This window comes from Nomascus leucogenys, chromosome 14 (assembly GCF_006542625.1).
Source record: "Nomascus leucogenys isolate Asia chromosome 14, Asia_NLE_v1, whole genome shotgun sequence".
NCBI classification, from domain to species: Eukaryota; Metazoa; Chordata; class Mammalia; order Primates; family Hylobatidae; genus Nomascus; species Nomascus leucogenys.
In genome coordinates this window covers 22,682,868-22,703,599 of record NC_044394.1, presented here as the reverse complement: position 1 = coordinate 22,703,599, position 20,732 = coordinate 22,682,868, and the positions used below count along the sequence as shown (strand labels likewise).

At 33.8% G+C, this 20,732-nt stretch overlaps 1 protein-coding gene across 2 annotated transcripts in view; it reads left to right on the top strand.

The window, feature by feature from the left end:
• FANCL (FA complementation group L) overlaps nucleotides 1–20,732 on the top strand; it is a 76,617-nt gene that overhangs the window by 26,102 nt on the left and 29,783 nt on the right. For both annotated transcript variants that reach the window (XR_004033253.1, XM_030827032.1), the window contains exons 6-7: nucleotides 9,953–10,049; nucleotides 15,529–15,597. Coding sequence is in view for 1 of the 2 variants with exons in the window: in XM_030827032.1 (XP_030682892.1) it covers nucleotides 9,953–10,049; nucleotides 15,529–15,597 (166 nt within the window). In the remaining variant the exon portion in view is untranslated. The remainder of the gene's footprint in view (nucleotides 1–9,952; nucleotides 10,050–15,528; nucleotides 15,598–20,732) is intronic.

Genomic DNA, 20,732 nt, shown 5'->3' with positions numbered 1-20,732 from the left:
CGAAGTTTCTGTTGTGTGCCACTGACTCTGCTAGATGCTTCATGTATTCTTATTTAATTTCTCAGGACAAATTTTAAGATAAATATTTTTGTTTCCAACTTTTTCTATAAAATATAGACAGGGCTGGGTACATAACACAACTCAGGCATTCTGTGTGAATGATGCTCCCTAGAGTTGTCCCATAGGGCAGCTCCAATATGGAACCTGTAATAAATTCTCCCCAACTACTTGGAGATAGTCACACATTGAGGGTGAAACTAATAAAAAGTATCTTACCACGAATAAAATGGATGATTTGCAAAATTAACACACCCTTGGAGAGTTTCAAAATCTGTTGCGTAGATTTGTGAAAGATTATAGTTTAATTATAGTTACTAAGGTGGATGAATGACTTTTTTTTCCCTCTCTCTTTTTTTTTTTTCTTTTTTAAGAGGCAAGGTTTTGCTGTATTGCCCAGGCGAGTCTCACACTCCTGGGCTCAAATGATTCTCCTGCCTCAGCCTCCCAAAATGCTGGGACTAACAGGTGTGCGCTGCCATGCCTGGCCTAGGATGAATAAATGACTTTCGATTTAGCTGCTGTTACTTAATCATTTGTTTTATACTGTTTAAAAATAAAGAATGTGTTAGCAGAAGAAAAGTGGTGTGCATGGATTGTGAGAAGCCAAAGAAGATAATTCTGTTAGTGTTAATCCATCACTGTCTGGTAGAGTCACAAAACCTATCAACTTTATTTTTATGGCTTAACTCTTAAATTAGGTCTGGTACACACATAGACTGATAAAATTGGGTTCCAGGACCTGCTGATCTAAAGCTGAGACCTGAACTGTGCTGTCCACATACTAGAATTGCTACTGTTTAAGGCCCTGCCTGAGGAGCTGGCTGAATACTTAATTTAAATTATATTTTGAAATGACACACACAGTGATTTGCATGACAGATTGATTTAAATGTATTTTCAGAATCTTAATGATTTCTAGACTCTGACAATAAGTCTATATTTTCCTTACACTCTAAATAATAATCTTGTAGATTTGTCAGTATAATCATAAAATCTGATAAAGAAAAATCCTTGTTAGGTAATGCTGGCCTTGCTGTGTTTTTTAATTACATATTTGGTATTTCTAATCAACTCTATAGGATTAGACATTAAACAAATTCTAAGTTGGAAAAGAAAAAGAAATATTTAAAATGAGATGAAAGCTTCCCTTTCTTAGAAAGAAATATGGAAATAATATTGAGAATTAGTAGCTGACCTTAAGTTTGATTGCTATTGTTATAATTTCTGTTCTTGTTTCAATTTCTATAAAAACACAGTCAAAACAGCAACTTCCCCAAAGGTTAACATGAAGATGGTATGACAGGTCTGGGTTCTTTTGGGTGTAACACTGGCTCACAAAGGTAAGCGATACAAAATGATGTCTTGGTGGGTTTCTGTTAACTTGTGCCCATGTTGTTTTACAGAATGGCCTATTAAAAAAATAAGAATTAAACAGTCCTTTGTGTTTAACAAGATTTTCTGTTTGGTATTAAGAGTATCCTGGAGTTGAAAGTACCAAATACTTTTGCTTTGAGTAGCTTATCATGCATACCATTTTGCCTAGGACAGCCCTAATTTATGCTTTTTGTCTTGGCCCCAGTCAGTCTCAAAAATGTCCCAGTTTGGAAGAAATGTGTATCACTTTATGATATGGTTTGGTTCTGTATCCCCTGTGTCCCCACCCAAATCTCATCTTGAGTTGTACTCCCACAATTCCCATGTGTTGCAGGAGGGACCTGGTGGAAGATAATCACGGGGGCAGTTTCCCCCATACTGTTCTCATGGTAATGAATAAGTCTCAGGAGATCTGATGGTTTTATCAGGGGTTTCTGCTTTTGCATCTTCCTCATTCTCTGCATTCTCTGTTTGCCTGCTGCCATCCATGTAAGATGGGACTTGCTCCTCCTTGCCTTCCACCATGATTGTGAGGCTTCCCCAGCCATGTGGAACTGTAAGTCCAATTAAACCTCTTTCTTTTGTAAATTGCCCAGGCTTGGGTATGTCTTTATTAGCAGCATGAAAACAGACTAATACAGTAAATTGGTACCAGTAGAGTGGGGCCCTGCTGAGAAGATGCCTGAAAATGTGGAAGTGACTTTGGAACTGGGTAGTGCCCAGAGGTTGGAACAGTTTGGAAGGCTCAGAAGATAGGAAAATGTGGGAGAGTTTGGAACTTCCTGGAGACTCGTTGCATGGCTTTGCCCAAAATGCTGATGGTGATATGGACAGTAAGGTCCAGGCTGTGGTGGTCTTAGATGGAAATGAGGAAGTTATTGGGAACTGGAGCAAAGGTTACTCTTGTTATGTTTTAGCAAAGAGACCGGTGGTATTTTGCCCCTGCCCTAGAGATTTGTGGAACTTTGAACTTGAGAGAGATGATTTAGGGTATCTGGTGGAAGAAATTTCTAAGCAGCAAAACATTCAAGAGGTGACTTGGGTGCTGTTAAAAACATTTAGTTTTAAAAGGGAAACAGCATAAAAGTTCAAAAAATTTGCAGCGTGACAGTGTGATAGAAAAGAAAATCCCGTTTTCTGAGCAGAAATCCAAGCCAGCTGCAGAAATTTGCATAAGTAACAAGGAGCCAAATGTTAATCCCCAAGACAGTGGGGAAAATGTCTCCAGGGCACATCAGAGGTCTTCACGGCAGCCACCCACATCACAGGCCCGGAGGCATAGGAGGAAAAAGTGAGCACAGGGTCCCAGAACTGTGTGCAGGCTAGGGACTTGGTTCCCTGCATCCCAGCTGCTCCAGCTGTGGCTGAAAAGGGCCGGTGTAGAGCTTGGGCCGTGGCTGCAGAGGGTGCAAACCCAAAGCCTTGGCAGCTTCCACATGGTGTTGAGCCTGTGGGTGCACAGAAGTCCAGAATTGAGGTTTTGGAACCTCCGCCTAGATTTCAGAAGATATATGGAAATGCCTGGATGCCCAGGCAGAAGTTTGCTGCAGGGGTGGGGCCTTCATGGAGAACCTCTGTTAGGGCAATGTGGAAGGGAAATGTGGGGTTGGAGTCCCCACACAGAGTCCCTACTGAGGCACCACCTAGTGGAGCTGTGAGAAGAGGGCCACCATCTTCCCGACCCCAGAATGGTAGATCCACCAACAGCTTGCACACTGTGCCTGGAAAAGCCACAGGCACTCAACACCAGCCCATGAACTCAGCCGGGTGGGGGTGCCATACCCTGCAAAATCACAGGGGTGGAGCTGCCCAAGGTCATAGGAACTCAACTCTTATATCAGCATGATCTGGATATGAGACATGGAGTCAAAGGAGATCATTTTGGAGCTTTAAGATTTGACTGCCCTGCTGGATTTTGGACTTGCATGGGGCCTGTAGCTCCTTCGTTTTGGCCAATTCCTCCCATTTGGAATGGCTGTATTTATCCAATGCCTATACCCCTGTTGTATCTAGGAAGTAACTAACTTGCTTTTGATTTTACAGGCTTATTGGTGGAAGAGACTTGCCTTGTCTTAGATGAGACTTTGGTCTGTGGACTTTCGAGTTGATGATGAAATAAGTTAAGACTTTGGGGGACCTGTTGGGAAGGCATGATTGGTTTTGAAATGTGAGGACATTTGGGGAGGGGTCAGGGGTGGAATGATATGCTTTGACTCTGTGTCCCTACCCAAGTCTCATCTTGAATTGTACTCCCACAGTTCTCATGTATTGTGGGAGGGAGCTGGTGGGTGAAAATTTAATCATGAGGGCAGTTTCCCCCATACTGTTCTCATGGTAATGAATAAGTGTCACGAGATGTGATGGTTTTATTAGGGGTTTCTGCTTTTGCATCTTCTTCATTCTCTCTTTGCTGCCATCTGTGTAAGATGGGACTTGTTCCTTCTTGCATTGCACCATGATTGTGAGCCTTCCCCAGCCACATGGAACTGTGAGTCCAATTAAGCCTTTTTCTTTTGTAAATTGCCAAGTCTTGGGTATGTCTTAGCAGCCTGAAAACAGACTAATACACTTTATAAGATACATTTATTGTAATAATCATATGTTCCTAGATAATTCAGAAGTCAAGTGGTTCTAGTAGAAATGTGCTGATACTTTTGTCCTTTTTAGACAATATATTATTTATCATTTAGAGTGAGTACCATTCAACTAGTTGAACTTTTCAAGTTTGTCTTGGGAAAGAGCTAACTGTGTTTTACTAAATCTGATGTGCGAACTGGGAGATTGTCAGCACATATTGTTAGGTTTCTGATTAAGCCCACTATCTTAGAAGCTGATTAATGGTGATATTTTGTATAATTGTTAATGCATTTTGAAGATTTATAACATATTGGGGAAATGGAGATTCTTGTTCATACTAAATTCATTCCAATAATTATACCAGAGCTTTAATTCTGGCTTATCTGCTGTGTGATCTTGGGCAAACTTAATCTCTTTAAGTCACATTTTTTCATTTTTTAAAGGAAGCTAATAATGCCTAATAATAAAGATTTCAAAGAGGCATGTTATGTGACTCATATAGTTCCTAGTGTAAAGTAGGTGTATCAGGTTGTTGAGATACTAGTTCAACTGACAGTATCAGACTGTGTCTAAGTTTTATAGTACTTAATTAGTGTTATGACTTAATTACAACCAATAGTGATAATTTTTGTTCTGTAAGACGTAAGAGCATAAACATTAACCAGTATGGTTTTCAGTTAAACTGAAAACCTTTATAAATAGGATGATTTTTCTTCATACATAAATCCATGTCATTGAATAACTGCAAATTATCTAGTAGTAAAAATAATCATGTTTTTCTAGGTTGGTAATATGCTTAACAGTATTTAATTAAAACAGTTTGCTTTCAGCTATTGTTTGAAACTTACACATGAATCAGTAAATGTGAACCAGTCTGACAACATCCTCTACATTTTCATATATACATGGAACATGGTACACTGACACATACGTAGGAATATAAAACTTTCATATTCCTTTTTAAAAAGTTTATTATGCGTTTGGCAAGCTAAAACTTATATGAAAAGGAGCAATGTGAATTTGGAGAAGTTTGAAGTATTTTGGGCTACAAATAATTTAGGAGAGTTCTTAGAGGAGGTGAATGTTGGGATAAGCTTTGAAGGAATATACAGAGCCTTTAAAGGGAAGGAATGGTGAAGGCAAGGTTGTAGCAGTAGAAATGTGCAATTTATTTATTTTTTGACTTTGGAGTAGATCAGTTGCTCACATAAGGCGATTAACATATTAGGGCTAAACTGAGGGGTCTTGACTAGGAGGCTAATGATTCTCTATATGCAAGTGGTAGGGACTCATTGAATATTTTTGAGCAAGGGATTGATATGATTAAAAATGTATTTAGGAAGATTAGACACAGAAGGCAGAATGGATTGGTGTACAGAGAGGAAGTAAAGGCACCCATTAGGAAGATTGTTTCTGGTAATCTAGATATGAAGTAGTTAATGCTTAAACTTGAGAGTGGCAATAAAAATGGAAACTTGGATGCTTTATTCAAACATGAAGGTCTTCAGTCTGTCTTTTGAAGCAGTCTGCCTGTTGATGTTAATACTACTTAAATGCATCTAGATGGCTAAAGAAAATAAAAGCTAAATAACTTAAACTCTTGGTCAATATAAGTGCAGTATTTTATGAGCTATATAAAACACATTTCTTCTGCTTTGTTTTACTTGTTAACATTCAGCTATTAACAGGGACAACGACAGAAACATCCCTGAAGCTTTATTATTAACAAACATTTTAAATGTTTAAAAAATTTAACTTATAAAGAAATATAGCAAATGATAAATACAAAGTGGAGTGCCAAAAGTAAAATATTTTATTTCTTTAGATTTTATACTTCAGTTTTATATTTGCTTTGTCAATTTTAGAATATGCTTAGCTTAGTGATAATATCTAAACTCCTTCTAAATACAAATCTTAATTCTTATTTTGTGGGCTTATTGCTAGCATTTTATTTAAAAATTTGAGCTTTCCAATGATGATAGTTTCCTAAATCATTATTTGAGTGATTTATATTTTATTTAAGTGAATAAAAGTTATTTATTTCCTGTTGTCTAAAGTGAGATGTCCAACTTAAAATAGACTTAAAAAAAATTTAGTGACGTGGTCTCTCTCTTTCACCAAGGCCAGAGTGCAGTGGTGCCATCATAGCTCACTACAACCTCAAACTTTTGGGCTCAAGCAATCCTTCTGCCTCAGTCTCCTGAATAGCTGGAACTACAGGTGCACGCCACCATGACGAGTTAGTTTAAAAAAGTTTTTTGTAAAGATGAGGTCTCGCTGTGTCGCCCAGGCTGGTCTTGAACTCTTGGGCTCAAGTAATCCTCCCCTCAGCTTCCCAGAGTGCTGGGATTACAGGCATGAGTCACTGCGCCTGACATGAAATAGACTTTCTTAGACAAACTGATTTGATATCACTTGTAAGAGTTTGTCACTCTTTTTTTCCTTTAAGATCTCTTCCATACACCAAACACCAAGATATTTTTTTCTGTCATAAATTGATACAAATAGTCTCTATTAGTTATATCATAGGCTAGGCTGCTGTTAACAAAGAGAAATGTAAATCCTCAGTAGTTGAAACAAGGTAGAATTTTATTCATCTCTCATTTAACAATTCAGAGGTAGGCAGATGGTCAAGAGTGGGTTGGTGCCTCTCTTCACAAGGACATTCAAGAATCCAGATTGCTTTTGTTTCTCAGCCATCCGCTGTGACTGCATTGTTCAGTAGCTACATGCGGCTGTTGACATTTACATTTAAATTAACTTAAATAAAAAACCCACTAGCCACATTTTAAGTCCCTCATAGACACATGGCTGGTGGCTACTGTTTTAAACAGTGCAGATATCTCATAACTTCATCATCGCAGAGTGTTTTGTTGGTTAGTGCTTTATAGAGTGTTGTTCCTATCCTCATGATTTTTGCTAGCTCATATTGGCCTGTCCAAGTTCTAGTCTTCAGGAAAGGGGAGTAAGAGGAGGGAAGAGAGGAAAGCATAGTTCTGTTATAAATGATCCCCCAAAAGCACACATCACTTGTGCTTGTAGTCCATTGGCCAAAATGTAGTTATATGCAGACACCTCCTTGCAAGGACAGCTAGGACAAGTCACTAGCTGGGTGAACTGGATCCTGCTAAAACTTGGTTGTGTTGAGAGTTGGGTGGGGGCAGGGATCCCATTACCAAACTGGAGAAGATGAGTTAAATACTAGAGGGCAATTGACAATCAAGGTCACATATACTCAAATCTATTAATAATCACAGTAAGGTTTCTTTCCATCCCCCAAAGTGACCAGGAAGCAGCATGGGTAAAATGTACCTTGATTTTAAATGGCCATGCTGGTATTAACATGGAATTATAAATGTTTTTTACTGCTTTATTTAAATTACGTCTTAAAGTTTAACAAAATCAACCTCATGGCCATTTTGGCTTACAGGCCATATTTTTGAGCGGGGTACTTTTTCTGTAGTGTATTACCTCTCTGACTTACATTGTGGGATGATGATAATTTTATGTTATGTGATTACAAACAAAGAACTAAAGGGCTTTTATTTCTGTGTTATTTTATAGATGTTAAAAAATGATTTTAAACATTGTGATGGTGAGCAACAATGTGAAGTACAGAAAGTAGTAGGTGGTGATTTAGTTTTTTCTTCACCCCTCTTAAACATACATGCCTTCTCTCTCCCTCTGTATATTCATCATGGTTATGAACTATTTAAGGCTTATAAAGAAAGCAGTCTCCCATATTATTTTCTATCCCCAGTCTTATTCTTTGAGACAAATACTTTGAAATACTCATATTTACAACTTCCATGTTTCAAAATAATCTGCCTACATGCAATATTTCTTTATTTTTTAGGAATTATGAACTGATTACTATAATAAAAAATAATTTAGCTAATGTATTATTTCTATTTTTCTTCTTTTTTTTTTATTTTTCCATCAGCTTTACTGTTTCTTAAACCTCTTTCACGTCCATTCAATTCAAGATGGTATCTCTTGACTTTCAAATTAGCAATTATAGATTTTATTGTTTCTAATTTTCCATTCTGGTATCTTTCCCATTTCTACTTCCCAATTTTTGTCAATTCTTCATTTTAAATTGCAGTAGTCAAATATATTTACATTAGTCTCTCTAACTATAATTAAGTCTTTTAGCATTGCATATTCCTGGATTCTAAAAATTGTAACTAGTAACAGTTTAATTTTTTATGACTACATAAATATTTTTAACTGAAAAGTTAGTGGCAGAGTAATTACAATTTTTTAACGCAGTTTTATTGTTTATAATTTGGTTTAAAGTTTCTTCTTCCCCCTTTTATCATGCACTTAAAAATTCCCATAAATTTTACCAATATATCAGTCATACTCTCTATCCTGAACACTGCATTTTTGCCAGCTGTTTCTGCCTGGAGTCCTTGTTCTCTCTTCTTTTCGGTTTTATCAGCCAGTGCTCTTTTAACTACTCTACATTTTCCTAAAAGTTGTTGAAAATTTGCTTTAATTAATACTATTCCTTCTTTTTTTTATAACTGTAGGTTTATACCTTTGAAACATTTTTTTAAATGATTAATTTTTTTGGAAGTAGAGAATATAAATGCATGTGCTTAACATCTTGAATCTGAAGTGTGGAAGTTTTAAGAGTCAGGTATTGATATATCTGAACTTTAGAGTCATATGGTAAAACGTGATAAAGACATTCTAATTTTTTTTGGAGGTGAAGCATTTACAGATATAGCTGAAAGAAAATATAGTCATTGTTATTTTTATGTGTATAAAACACTTTCTAGAATAGTTTTACTTTTGTTTTCTAAGACCCTAGACCTTTTACAGATTATGATAAAATTTCCATTCTATTATTGAAGATAGATATCTTCAGATTTAGATATATTTTCATTACAGTGTTTCACAACTTCATTGTGCATTTCTTGAAATCAGCCCATTTTATCATTATATAGTACCTGGTCAGTATCTAAATGGCATATAGTGATATTAAAAAAATATATTTCCTAAGTTAGGAGGCTTATATTCTGAACTCCAATGGGTCTTACTATCAGCCTGGGTGATAAGTTTTGCAATACTCTTAGACTACTTTTTATCTTTATAAGAGAATAATATTGTAAAAATGTCAAAAATATCCATATGCCCAGTTCACTAGTAAATATACTGCTAAATGTGAACCTTTTTGGCAGTAGCTTATGCTACTCAAGGGACCGTATTTTTACAGAATAATATATTTCAAAGGATATTGGTTTCCGTTATAGAAAATTCATGCATTTAGAGTAACTTAAAGCCAAAACAGTTGTGCTTGTGCTATGTGTTTAGAATATTAGTCACCTTGAATACATGCATAGGTTAAGTGTCAGAAGCTATATATCGTGCAGAAAGAAAATTTATTGTTAGGAGACCAGGCTGTACCTGTGCTTATACAGCATTTTCCTTAGAGGATCAATTTGAGTATATGAACAAGTACCAGCTAGATTTTTGCACGGTAACATTATTGATAATATAGGAGAAGTTCATTGAGGAGAAAAACAAAGGAAGCATAAAAGTCTCATACTGTATGAAACTACAGAAATGGATCAAAGAGTTTGACAGGAAGTTTAATGTGTACATAAGTAGAGGCTGACAGGAACATGCTGTGTGTGCCAAAGGTTCCAGTGATGGAAAACTGAAACATAGTGCTCACTGACCACAGCATGAGCCTTGACACACATTGTAAATAATCCAGAGATATATGACTGCATTAAGTGCTAGGCTGGTGTATGAACGGCAGTAAATCTATAGCAGCAGAAAGGGTTGGCATGCAGAAATTCCTCTGATTAATTTTTATAATGGATTAATAGGAACATAGCAAATATTTTCATTTCAAATTCTACCATCTCCAGTTCCCCTCTCCAACTCTCCCCGATGTGATCATTTTTTATTCTCCTCTGCTCACCAGACTTGTGTATGCGGATACCTGCTTCAGTACCATCAAGTTAAAAGCAGAAGATGCTTCTGGTAGAGAGCATTTAATCACTCTCAAGTTGAAGGCAAAGGTATGTGCCTCGTTAAACTGTTATTGTGATCAGGAAATACTTTGTGAAATGAACTCTGTGAATGCTCTCAATGTAAAGAAGTGCTAGTTGCATCTAAAAATACATATATCATGCTTTAAAACATTGATTTTGGAAAGCTTCAAAGAATTTATTCACCACGTTTCCAAAAGCCTAGACAGTTTTATGTCATATTTTAGTCCAAGTTTGATCAAAATACAGACTTTATGACAAATACTACAAATACAATTTTATAGACTCAGAGTACCATGGTGTTAATTTTGTAACATCCTGTGTAGAAGACAGTGGACACTTCCACTATCCCAAGTTGTACTGAGAAAAATCTTTTGCATTCAACTGTTACTATAAATTTCTTTTGTAGTTCTTATTCTTATCTGTGATCCCCACTCCCTAACACAAACAACATATATGCATACTTTTTTATATTTTGTTTGCTTTGGCTGGGGTTTTTTGGCTTAAGTATTTTAAGAATTTGCAGAGGTTATGCCTCTATTTATAGATCCCTTATAGGATAGTGATCTATAATCACAAATTTTATTGGCACAAAACATGGTTGTTTCATCTTTATTTTTTAGTTCTAAATTGTGAATTTGGACAAATAGGTAAAATAAACAAGTTTGGCATATTAATCATTTACCTAGTAATCACTGGAGAAACATGAGAATTTGAAGAAAACCAGGACGTCCAACTTTTTTTTTTTTATTGTTCTTGGAGTCATCAATCAACTCCTTTTCAGACGATTGTAGTGATGAAAAGATCAATTGTGTTTGTCCTTTTTAAAAATGTGTCTGGCATTTAAGCTTTCCACAAGAGAAAATTAATATATAAAGTTGTACTGATGACACAGAAAAGTTGATATCTTACAGTGTTTCTATAACAGACAGATTGAGAAATGACTAATTCTCTCTTTCACACACAGAATGTGTAGGTCTAATTTTAAGATCCATATGTGATAAGTCTTGGAAAAAATTAGTGGGATGGAAATCTCATTATTTGTAAAATAAGTTAGATAATTATTTTTATTAAATTGAAAAGATTTTTATTTTCTTTTTTAGTTTGTAAAGGTGTGCTTTTTTTTTTAAGAGAAATTTGTCTTTATCCTTCCGAAGGGTCACATGTTGCCAGTGTCAAGGGTTCTGTCATTTCCTTCAAAGCTCTGTTTATATTTCATACCTTAGTAAAATTAGCTGTTTTTCTATGAGGACCAAAACTAAAGATTTTAAATACACCCTGTCCTCATTTTTACAAGCTCTTCTACTTCCTAAGAAGATGTTGCTGTAAATTTGTGCTGCCTTTAACTATAACTACAAGATTTTAATCCAAGTTGATGACATTTAGTTCATTTATTGGTAGTATTCAGAGTGAGGATGTGACAATTTAATGTGGTCCATTTTGTCTGCTTTTTTCTATACTTTTTCAAGGTAGATAAGATGATGCTTTTAGTATTTCTCTGGAGAATGTTTTCCAGGGTCAGTTTTGCAGCATCTATAGTTAAGAAGCACTTTTATGGATACTCTCGCAAAAGAGAAGAGAAAGCTTTATTTAAGCTGGGAAGGAATGTGGCAAAAAAAGAAAAAAAAAAAACTGTTTTGGAAAAAAGCATGTCACTGAATCTTATGTTGGTATGATTTATTAGAATCTTTATTTCTCAATTTAGTTTAGCTTTTATATATACACCACAGCTGTCTTTGAGATGTGATAATTTTTTTTTTAGGAAAAAAAAGTTAGTTCTAGATTGTGAATTTGGACAAATAAGTAGAATAAACAAGTTCAGCATATTAGTCATTTACCTAGTAATCCCTGGGGAAACATGAGAATTTGAAGAAAACCAGGACATCTTTTTTTTTTTTTTTTAGGAAAAAGGTATAGGTATATATAAAACCACCAGCAACTAATCGTCAAAACTTTTACTTTCAAAAGTAATTTACAACAACAAAAACTCCACATATAGGAATATTAACTGAAAAATATTTTAGGAAACAAAAATTTTAGGGAAAAAAAAAAGAAATTGGGCCTGGGATTGTCAGTCAACTACACTAATAGCTGAAATGTTAACTGTATGTTAAGAGTATATTATGCAAAATCTTAATCCAAACTAAGTTTTAAGTGGAATGCTGAATTTTTTTTTATTAATAACATACCTCAAAGTAGGCTTTTTTCATAAATACACAAACCTTTATTTCTATTACTTGATTTTTTAAATATACAGTAAATAAATGCATTTGTTTTATTTATTCCGGAATACATACTCTCCCAATTCTACCACTTCCCCTCATGATCTCCAAGAAACTCACAAAGAAAACAAATACCTATTTTGACTAGATGTCCTTTATTAAAAGTAAATATGTAAATAAAAAATAAGTAGAAGTAAACCAGATAAATTTTGTGGTCTTTATAGGTATATTTTTATGTAATACTTACAGTACATTCGGTACTGAATTACCTTTGCTTTACAAAAGAAGTAGCCCAGGGCTTTCTCAGCTTTGGTCAAGATCAGTACTACTTGAAAAACAAATTACAAATATGTATCAGAGGGTGGGCACTCTTTCTCTGCTACAATGTGTATGTATTTACTTGGGGATCAGCCTTACAGTTCTGTGATTGGATAGGTAGTCCAATCACAGAACAGACTTGGTTAAAATTTGTCTTAGAATATATTAGTATTATAGAGTCTAAAAAATACTGTGTGATAAAAATATATACTTAATATTATGTAATCTTTTTTTTTTTTTAGTTACTGATTGGATTTTCTGCAAATGAGATTTGGAGAACTATGTTTTACTTGAAAATAATTGAATACTATACTTACCTTTCAGTTAATATTCCTATATGATGTGGAGCTTTTGTTGTTGTAAATTACTTTTGAAAGGAAAAGTTTTGACAATTAGTTGCCAGTGGTTTTATATATACCTATACAACTTACTACTGAAAAGTATCTTAATTTTGATCAAGTTACTTTGTTATGTTGTATTTAGTCATCTACATTGTAGTTAATACTATTATAATTCAGAAGCTATTCTGAAAATGAATATCTAGTATGCTAGTTTATATTTTAATATTTATGATAAATCATCCAGACTTATATAAATGTTCTTTTTAAGCTCTGTACTATTATGTGAAGTTTGTTATATAAACAAAATTGATTTTGCACATGAATGTAATTAACACATATTGCAAATGTTCACTTAACTCAGATATGAAGTAAAGCCACTTGCGTAAAGATCAGTCTAATTTATTGTATACATATTGTATTGCAAATATAAAAATATATTTGAAAGATGTCATTATCTCAGAAACTACATACTGGACTCATTTATTTATGTAGGATCATATATTTACTCTAACTTGTTTTTTTGTTTAACTATTTGTGGATCTCTTTCCATATCAGTACATTGATACCATTTACTATACTGAATCCTACTTGAATGTAGTATCTTACTCTGTTTTAGCATAATGAGCTATGTATGTACTTAATGTAGGGACCACAGATACTTTACTTTGTTTATCTACTCCAAATACAGTAAACATTTCATTAATGTCTTATTTTATCTAGATTGATGATTCATTGAAGTTAGAGAGTTGATACTGTTCATTGTCAGCATCACCAAGATAAATAGCAGCAACTCAAAATGAACTAAATTGTCCATTTTTGACCCATAGAGGTTTCAAGTGCACATTATTATCTTTAAAGAATTCTGACATTTTAGAGGGAACAGAGATTTTTGTAACACTTTCAGTTGAGTTTTGTCATTTTTACATGTGAAACAGCCAGAGAAATTAAATGACTTGTTCAAGATCAAACAAGTTAGTTAGCAGAGCTGGAACCAAAGAAAGCTGAGGTCTCTGTCTACATTTACTTTGAGATAATCACGATTTTAAAATATGGTATACAAATTGTTTTTCCAGTGATTACAGCAATGATACTCTGAAGCACATCATCTGATATTTTTGTCTGAAATAGGACTTCCTCTTTTAATTTCAGCATGATCTTTTTTTTTTTTCCAGAAGTAGACCACTGGAATATTTTTATATGATTTCTTACATATTTGCCTTTGTGTTAATTAGTTCTACATAGCCAGATACCATTAGTCAGAGTGTATATTGATAGTAAGTCTTTTTAGCCAACTTATTATTGCAGCTAAATGTTAATTTTTTTGAAAGTGTTGATTTCAAATGTTTGTTAAATACTATAGTGATTTTTTTGTTCCCTTTTACTTACCCAGCAGAGTACTGAAAAATAAGAGGCTGAAAAAAGTGAAAGCCTGAAACTTCTTTTAAATATTTTGTCAAATGAAAGTTTTCCTAAAACTGATTTTCTTTCAGTACATTTAGCTTTTTAATGGAAAGAAGTGGGTATTTTTAATTACATGTGACTTTGAAGAATCAGAATTGGATTATAGAGAAATCATTAAGTATGATTCTCTAATAAGGAAATTGATTTTAAGACATTTTATCTTTTGCCTTTGTTAACTTAAAAACTTGGTTTGTCCTCATGACTGCCACTTTTTTTATGACTAGTTGAAGGAATAATTTTGTATTTAGCAATCTTTCAAAGGTTTTTCTTGCTAAAAACTCTTTTATTTTTTCTTAATAAGCCACAAGATATTTCATTCTTTTTATTTATCTTCTTGCTAAAATTAATATCTTTAATATGGAAAATAATTTTTTAAATTGACAGCTATATGTATTCATTTTTGTGTATTTCTTAATTCCTTTAACTGATACTGCCTATATAAATAGAGACTGATGCTATTTGAAATTAAATTTAGGACTAGAAGAAAATTAAATATCAACTAATTTGACCTCTTATTTTAAAGGTAAACAGAGATCCAGTTTGGTTCATTCCTGAAATTATAACTTCAGCAGCTGACCCAACACTGACTTAATTCGTGACCTTTTACTCAACACCAATTGCCTTGGCACTTCCAAATCACCAAACTTGCACCTCCGTAGGTTGACTATAATTAAGCTCTTCACATCACTATGAAAGTGGAGCAAAAATATTTATATGTAATACATTTGCAGTTATAATAATATGTTTTCCCCCAATATATCTAGTTTTTCTTTTTTTTTTTTTTTTTTTTTTTTTTTTTGAGACAGAGTCTCGCTCTGTCACCCAGGCTGGAGTGCAGTGGCGCGATCTCGGCTCACTGCCATCTCTGCCTGCCAGGTTCACGCCATTCTCCTGCCTCAGCCTCCCAAGTAGCTGGGACTACAGGCGCCCACCACAATGCCCGGCTAATTTTTTGTATTTTTTCGTAGAGGCGGGGTTTCACCGTATTAGCCAGGATGATCTCAATCTCCTGACCTTGTGATCCACCCGCCTCGGCCTCCCAACATGCTGGGATTACAGGCGTGAGCCACCGTGCCCGGCCCCTAATATATCCAGTTTTTCTAAAATACCTCATGTGATGTTAACACACAGAAGCAAAAATGGTCTAATTTTATGCTTTTTTAATAGTATCCTGCAGAATCACCAGATTATTTTGTGGATTTTCCTGTTCCATTTTGTGCTTCCTGGACACCTCAGGTAAATTCTCCTCAGGTAAATTCTTAAATTTGTTTTAAGTAATTAAAAAGTACAGTTGTCCCAGAGTATCCATGGGGGGATTATTTCTTGGGCCCTCTGTAAATACCAAAATCCATGGATACCCAAATCTCTTATATAAAATGGGACTTTGTTTATAGCCTGTGCACACTCTTCTCTATACTTTTAAGTTATCTCTAGATTATAATACCTAATACAATGCATATGCCATGTAAGTAGTTGTTATACTGTATTTTTAAATAGTTTTGTTATTTATTTATTTTTGAATATTTTCTGTCTGCAGTTGGTTGAATCTGCACATGTGGAATCCGTGGGTAGGGCCAACTGTAACTGTTTTTACTCAGGTAGTCATTATAGGTTATGAAGTAATCTTTTTTTTTTTCAGTTTCCTTAAGCATTTATTTATAAACACACCTTCTATAATGCTTCTTTTATATTTCCTTACAGTTAATGTCCATTTTCTTTCTCCCTCTCTACATGCACACACAAACACACCCACTCACACCCACACCCACGCATAAATACACACACCCACACACACACACCCACACACACACACACACCATCCAGCCTGTAGATATTTATGCTTCATTTTCAGTAAACATGCAGAAGCACTTTTGACAGACATTTTTCTTTAAATTTAAATTCCAAAGAACTCTGTAGAAAGCAGTGAATGGTAACTGAAAAGTTGAGTGAAATTTTTTATATTGCTAAAACTTTTGACATTGATTACATAATATCAGAGAATCCTTTTCAGAGGAGAATGAATTATGACTGAAAACATAAACCTTGCCATTTCTACTCCATTTTTATTGTTTTAAAGTATTTGTCCTTAGTTCATTTTTGAACTTTGATTATATTCTTTTATTTTGTGCTTTAGAACGTTCAATATTTTGAGTAAAGAATACAGAAGATTCTCCTGCTTCTGTCAGTTGAATTTCGCAGTACATTGATGATATTAGCAAGATAATGTTTTTTAGAAGTGCATTGTAAACTATAACATAGATACAAGGTGGTATGATTATTAGTAGTACTATCACCGTTTCATGTGTGTGATTTTTAAGGATGTGGCACGATGTGATTAGTTAGGGCATAGTTCTTTCACCAAGTAAATTGTGGCAGTTGATAGCAAAATGGAGAGAACATTTTTATTCTTAGGCAAAGAGAAAAAACATTTCTAGTGACATTTTACAAATATTCTGTAAATGGAGGCTACTCATTTTGGCTATAAAATTTTGGTTAGATTTAAATAAAAAATTCTGCTTGTATTTTAAAACATAAATACATGAGTAAAGTAAATATATAAGAAATTAGTGAAAAATAAAAAGCCTAATAGGATTTAAATAGTCTTGTCAAGGCCAAAATGCCATTTTAATTATATATTGTATTTATCCAAAAATTATTTTTCTCATATTCTTTTTTTGGTTTTTTTTTAAAGACCGAATCTCCCCACAATGGAAGTTGAGAAAACATAGCAAAATAGAGAAGAGAGAGCCTGTAATTTGCTTTTGGTATTTTGATGTATGCAATAAGTAAAATACTATGTTGATTTTTTTTTCTATTAAATAATTGGAATTATGCATAGATTTTATAGCTTTCTTTTTTTACTTTAAAAAAATTTCATGAAACCCATGTCCCTTTTTTTAAAATACACATTTTCTATTTGGCTCTGGAAGTTTAATCTTGATTTTTTAAGTGAGATCATGAGAAAATATCATAGCTAGGTTGTGTTACTCTTTCCAGGTGTTATTTCTAAATTATACTTTAATATTTATCACAATTCCAAGGTTGAAAAATACACTGTTTATGAGTTTCTTTGTGTTTTAGATGTAGATAATTCTAGAAGTTTCCCCAGGCATGTATCTGTGGAAAAGTTTGCAATACCATGAAAAGATTGTTTAGTACTTACTTTATTTTGTTATTTAAAAAAATTAGTTTGTGACTCTCTACTAGACTGGAAAGTCTTTGAAGGCAATTTCTTTTAAATTTTATATCCACATGCTTAGTGCCTTATTCATATAAGCATGGAATAAATATTAATATTAATTCAAATTTAAGTTTCAGGTTTAATTGGGTCATACAAGTTTTCTGTTTTGTAGTAACTCTAAGAAAATGTAGAATTAGTAGTAATGAGTGTTATAAATTCTTAATTTGTGGAATATACTGAAATTCTTAGCAAAATACAGATAAATTAAAACAGCCTTTTATCACAACTCAGATTTGACAAATGTTAATATTTTGTCACTTTTGGTTCGGATACATCTATATTTCTCTTTCTCTCAAAAATAAAATGTTTTAAGAATGCTAAGACCTGACCCCCTTTTCTGTCCCTCCTCCCAATCTTTCCTTTCTTTGCTTCTCTCCCTTTAAATAGTAACTGTTTACCCAAAATTGGTATATAGGCCATCCATGCATACTTTTTTGCCATATTTGTTTATGCCATATTTGCAGTCTCTTTTTTTAACATTATATAATTTCAGTGATTTATCCATAATCTGTCTACTATATTTATTTTAAATACTTTATATTATTCCATTATGTTAATCAGCAGCTTGATTTATCTGTAGCACTACTGATAAGGTTATTCACAAATTCTGACAAACAGTGCTGCAGTGAACATCCTTCCATGTTTCCTTGTGCACATGTATGAGACTTTTAGTATGGGTTTTTCCTAGAAGTGAAAATGCTGGATTTCAGGCTATGTGCCTCTTTGGGGTTACGCAATATTGACAAATTGCCTTCCCTAATTGGTTGTATAAGTTTATATTCCCATTCAGCAATGCATATTCTTTCCAAGCTTTAGTCTCATCTTAGTCTGACCTTCTTATAAGTTTATAGTTATTGTTGTGTCCGTAGCCTTAGCCTATATTTTTTTCCTTTTATTATAAACATTTTATCTATATTTTGATATAATTTTTTGTTAGTTAAATGGGATATAAATATCTCTGTGGCATGTCTTTTAACTTTGTATACATTTTGTCATACAGAGTTTAACTTTCAGTCTGGTCACATCCTTCTCTTGTGGTTTCTGTTGTGTTTCAAATAAAATCTTTCATATATTTTTCTGAAAAGATATTCTGCTATAGTTCAGAAAGTTATTTTTACTATTTAAGTATTTAAGTATGAGATAGCACCTATTTTCTATATGCTTATGCAATTTGAATGTGTCTTCTTCTTTTGTGCGGGTTGGGGGCTGATTTCACAGTTTTTCTTTTACACATGCCATTAATATTTAGAAAGTTTAAAATACATATCATTTACCTATAAGATTCCGGCTGTATATCATAAGGACTTTGGATGGTACCAGCAGTGTGAACTCTGAGTCTTTTAGACATGATAAGAGTGTTGGTAGTTTATGTTTTGAAAATGAGAAGAAATGTGAGACTTCTTTGTTATGTGTGATCTTTTTTAATTGGCTGGCTGAAAACAGTTCTGCTTGTGGGAGTTTTTTTAAAACAATTTTTTAACAGTTGTTTCTCTTAAGCAATATAAATGTTACCGTTTAATAGCAGAGTTAGATTTAAGATATGGTAAACAGATTTCAGATAATTGATTTTTTAAAAATCCCTTTCTGCTTTTGTGTATTCCCTCTTTGGAGTCAGTGTTTCTGGACTTTAAACTTGGAAGATCTTTATTTTTCTTTTTTTTTTTTGTAATATAATAGACATGGCTTTGTGGCATCCATATTAAAAATGGGTAATTTTCCTTATGGTCCCTGTCTTCCTGCTGGGTTGATAATGTTTTGATGTATTTTTCTTTTGCTCTGATGAGAGGTCTGCTGCTGCTGCTCTGACATATTCATTTGGATGAATAATTATAACTTGCACAATGTCAAGCTGAAGATGGTAGGGTTTTGTGCGTCATGACAAGCCTAGTAGCCAGTGCAGGTGTCTCACAGCATGATCAGCAACAGCCAGTGTATTCTGGCTCAGAGGAGACATTTATAGTAGTAAGAAATCAGCACCAAGGGCAAGGCTGCTGCTACTATTGCTGCCATGATACGTGCCAAAGAAACACAAAGTGCTTCTCAAAGACAAGTGTCTAAGCACCTCTTTCTAGATATTTACTTTGTTTGCTCAGTTAATCTTTTATAGATTTTAGCATAGACGATGAGAACATCTCATAATTTTATTCTACTTCCTAACATCACAAATGCTTCAAAATATATATTTAATAATTGTTTTAGAATTTTACATACTGGTCAGATGTGTAAATACTCTTGACTGAGACTATAGAATGCCCTAATATCAGATTTTAAGTGCACTGATATTATGATTATAAAAAAATGAAATTCCTTTTGTCCAGGTCACTGATCAAGCAAAAATGGATGTTAAAATTGCGATTTTGCCTTTAAGTGTGCCACTAAGTGCAGGCTTGGTGAAGTATTCTTGCCATGGGCGGTTGGAATCCTCAGGTTCAGTGTGGTGTAGTGAATAGTGGTCTTTATATTTTTTATCATGGAAATCTTATATTCTTGGAGTAATGCCATGAATGCAAGAAGAGCAAAACTAATGATAAAGCCTCTGGCTGATAATCTGATGGTGAATGAAGAATTTGTAATTAAAGGAAGCAGTCCTATTACATAGCAGGGAGCATGATCCATTAGTTAGAGCAGTATACTAGCAGTTGAGTATTCTAAGTTGTGTTTACAGTTCAGCCATTAATTTAATTGTATTAGTTCAGACAAGTCACATAACTGCCCTTTGCCTCAGTTCATATGTACTGTATATGGAAATGGTGAACCTTTTTTCTTTCATGGATATATAAAGAAAAGTAAATCGGGTTTAAAACAAACACAATGTTGGGGCAAATCCTCCAGTTTTTCACCCTAATGATCCTGTGGAAGTTCTTTTGACCAACTGGATTTTTTTTCTTTCCATTTTTACCTCTGCTGTTTTTTTTGTTTTGTTTTGTTTTGTTTTTTTAAGATTAAGAAAATTTCCTTTTATTCCTCATTTGCTAAATTTTTATGATGAATGGATGTTAACATTTATTAAACACTTTGTGCAGTAGTTGTACCTCTGCTGTTTTTGTTGGAGGACTTATAGTAGTGGAATTTTATTCACTCTTAAATTGGTTAATTTCATATGCTTTTTCTTTCTTGGCAGTCTTACTGT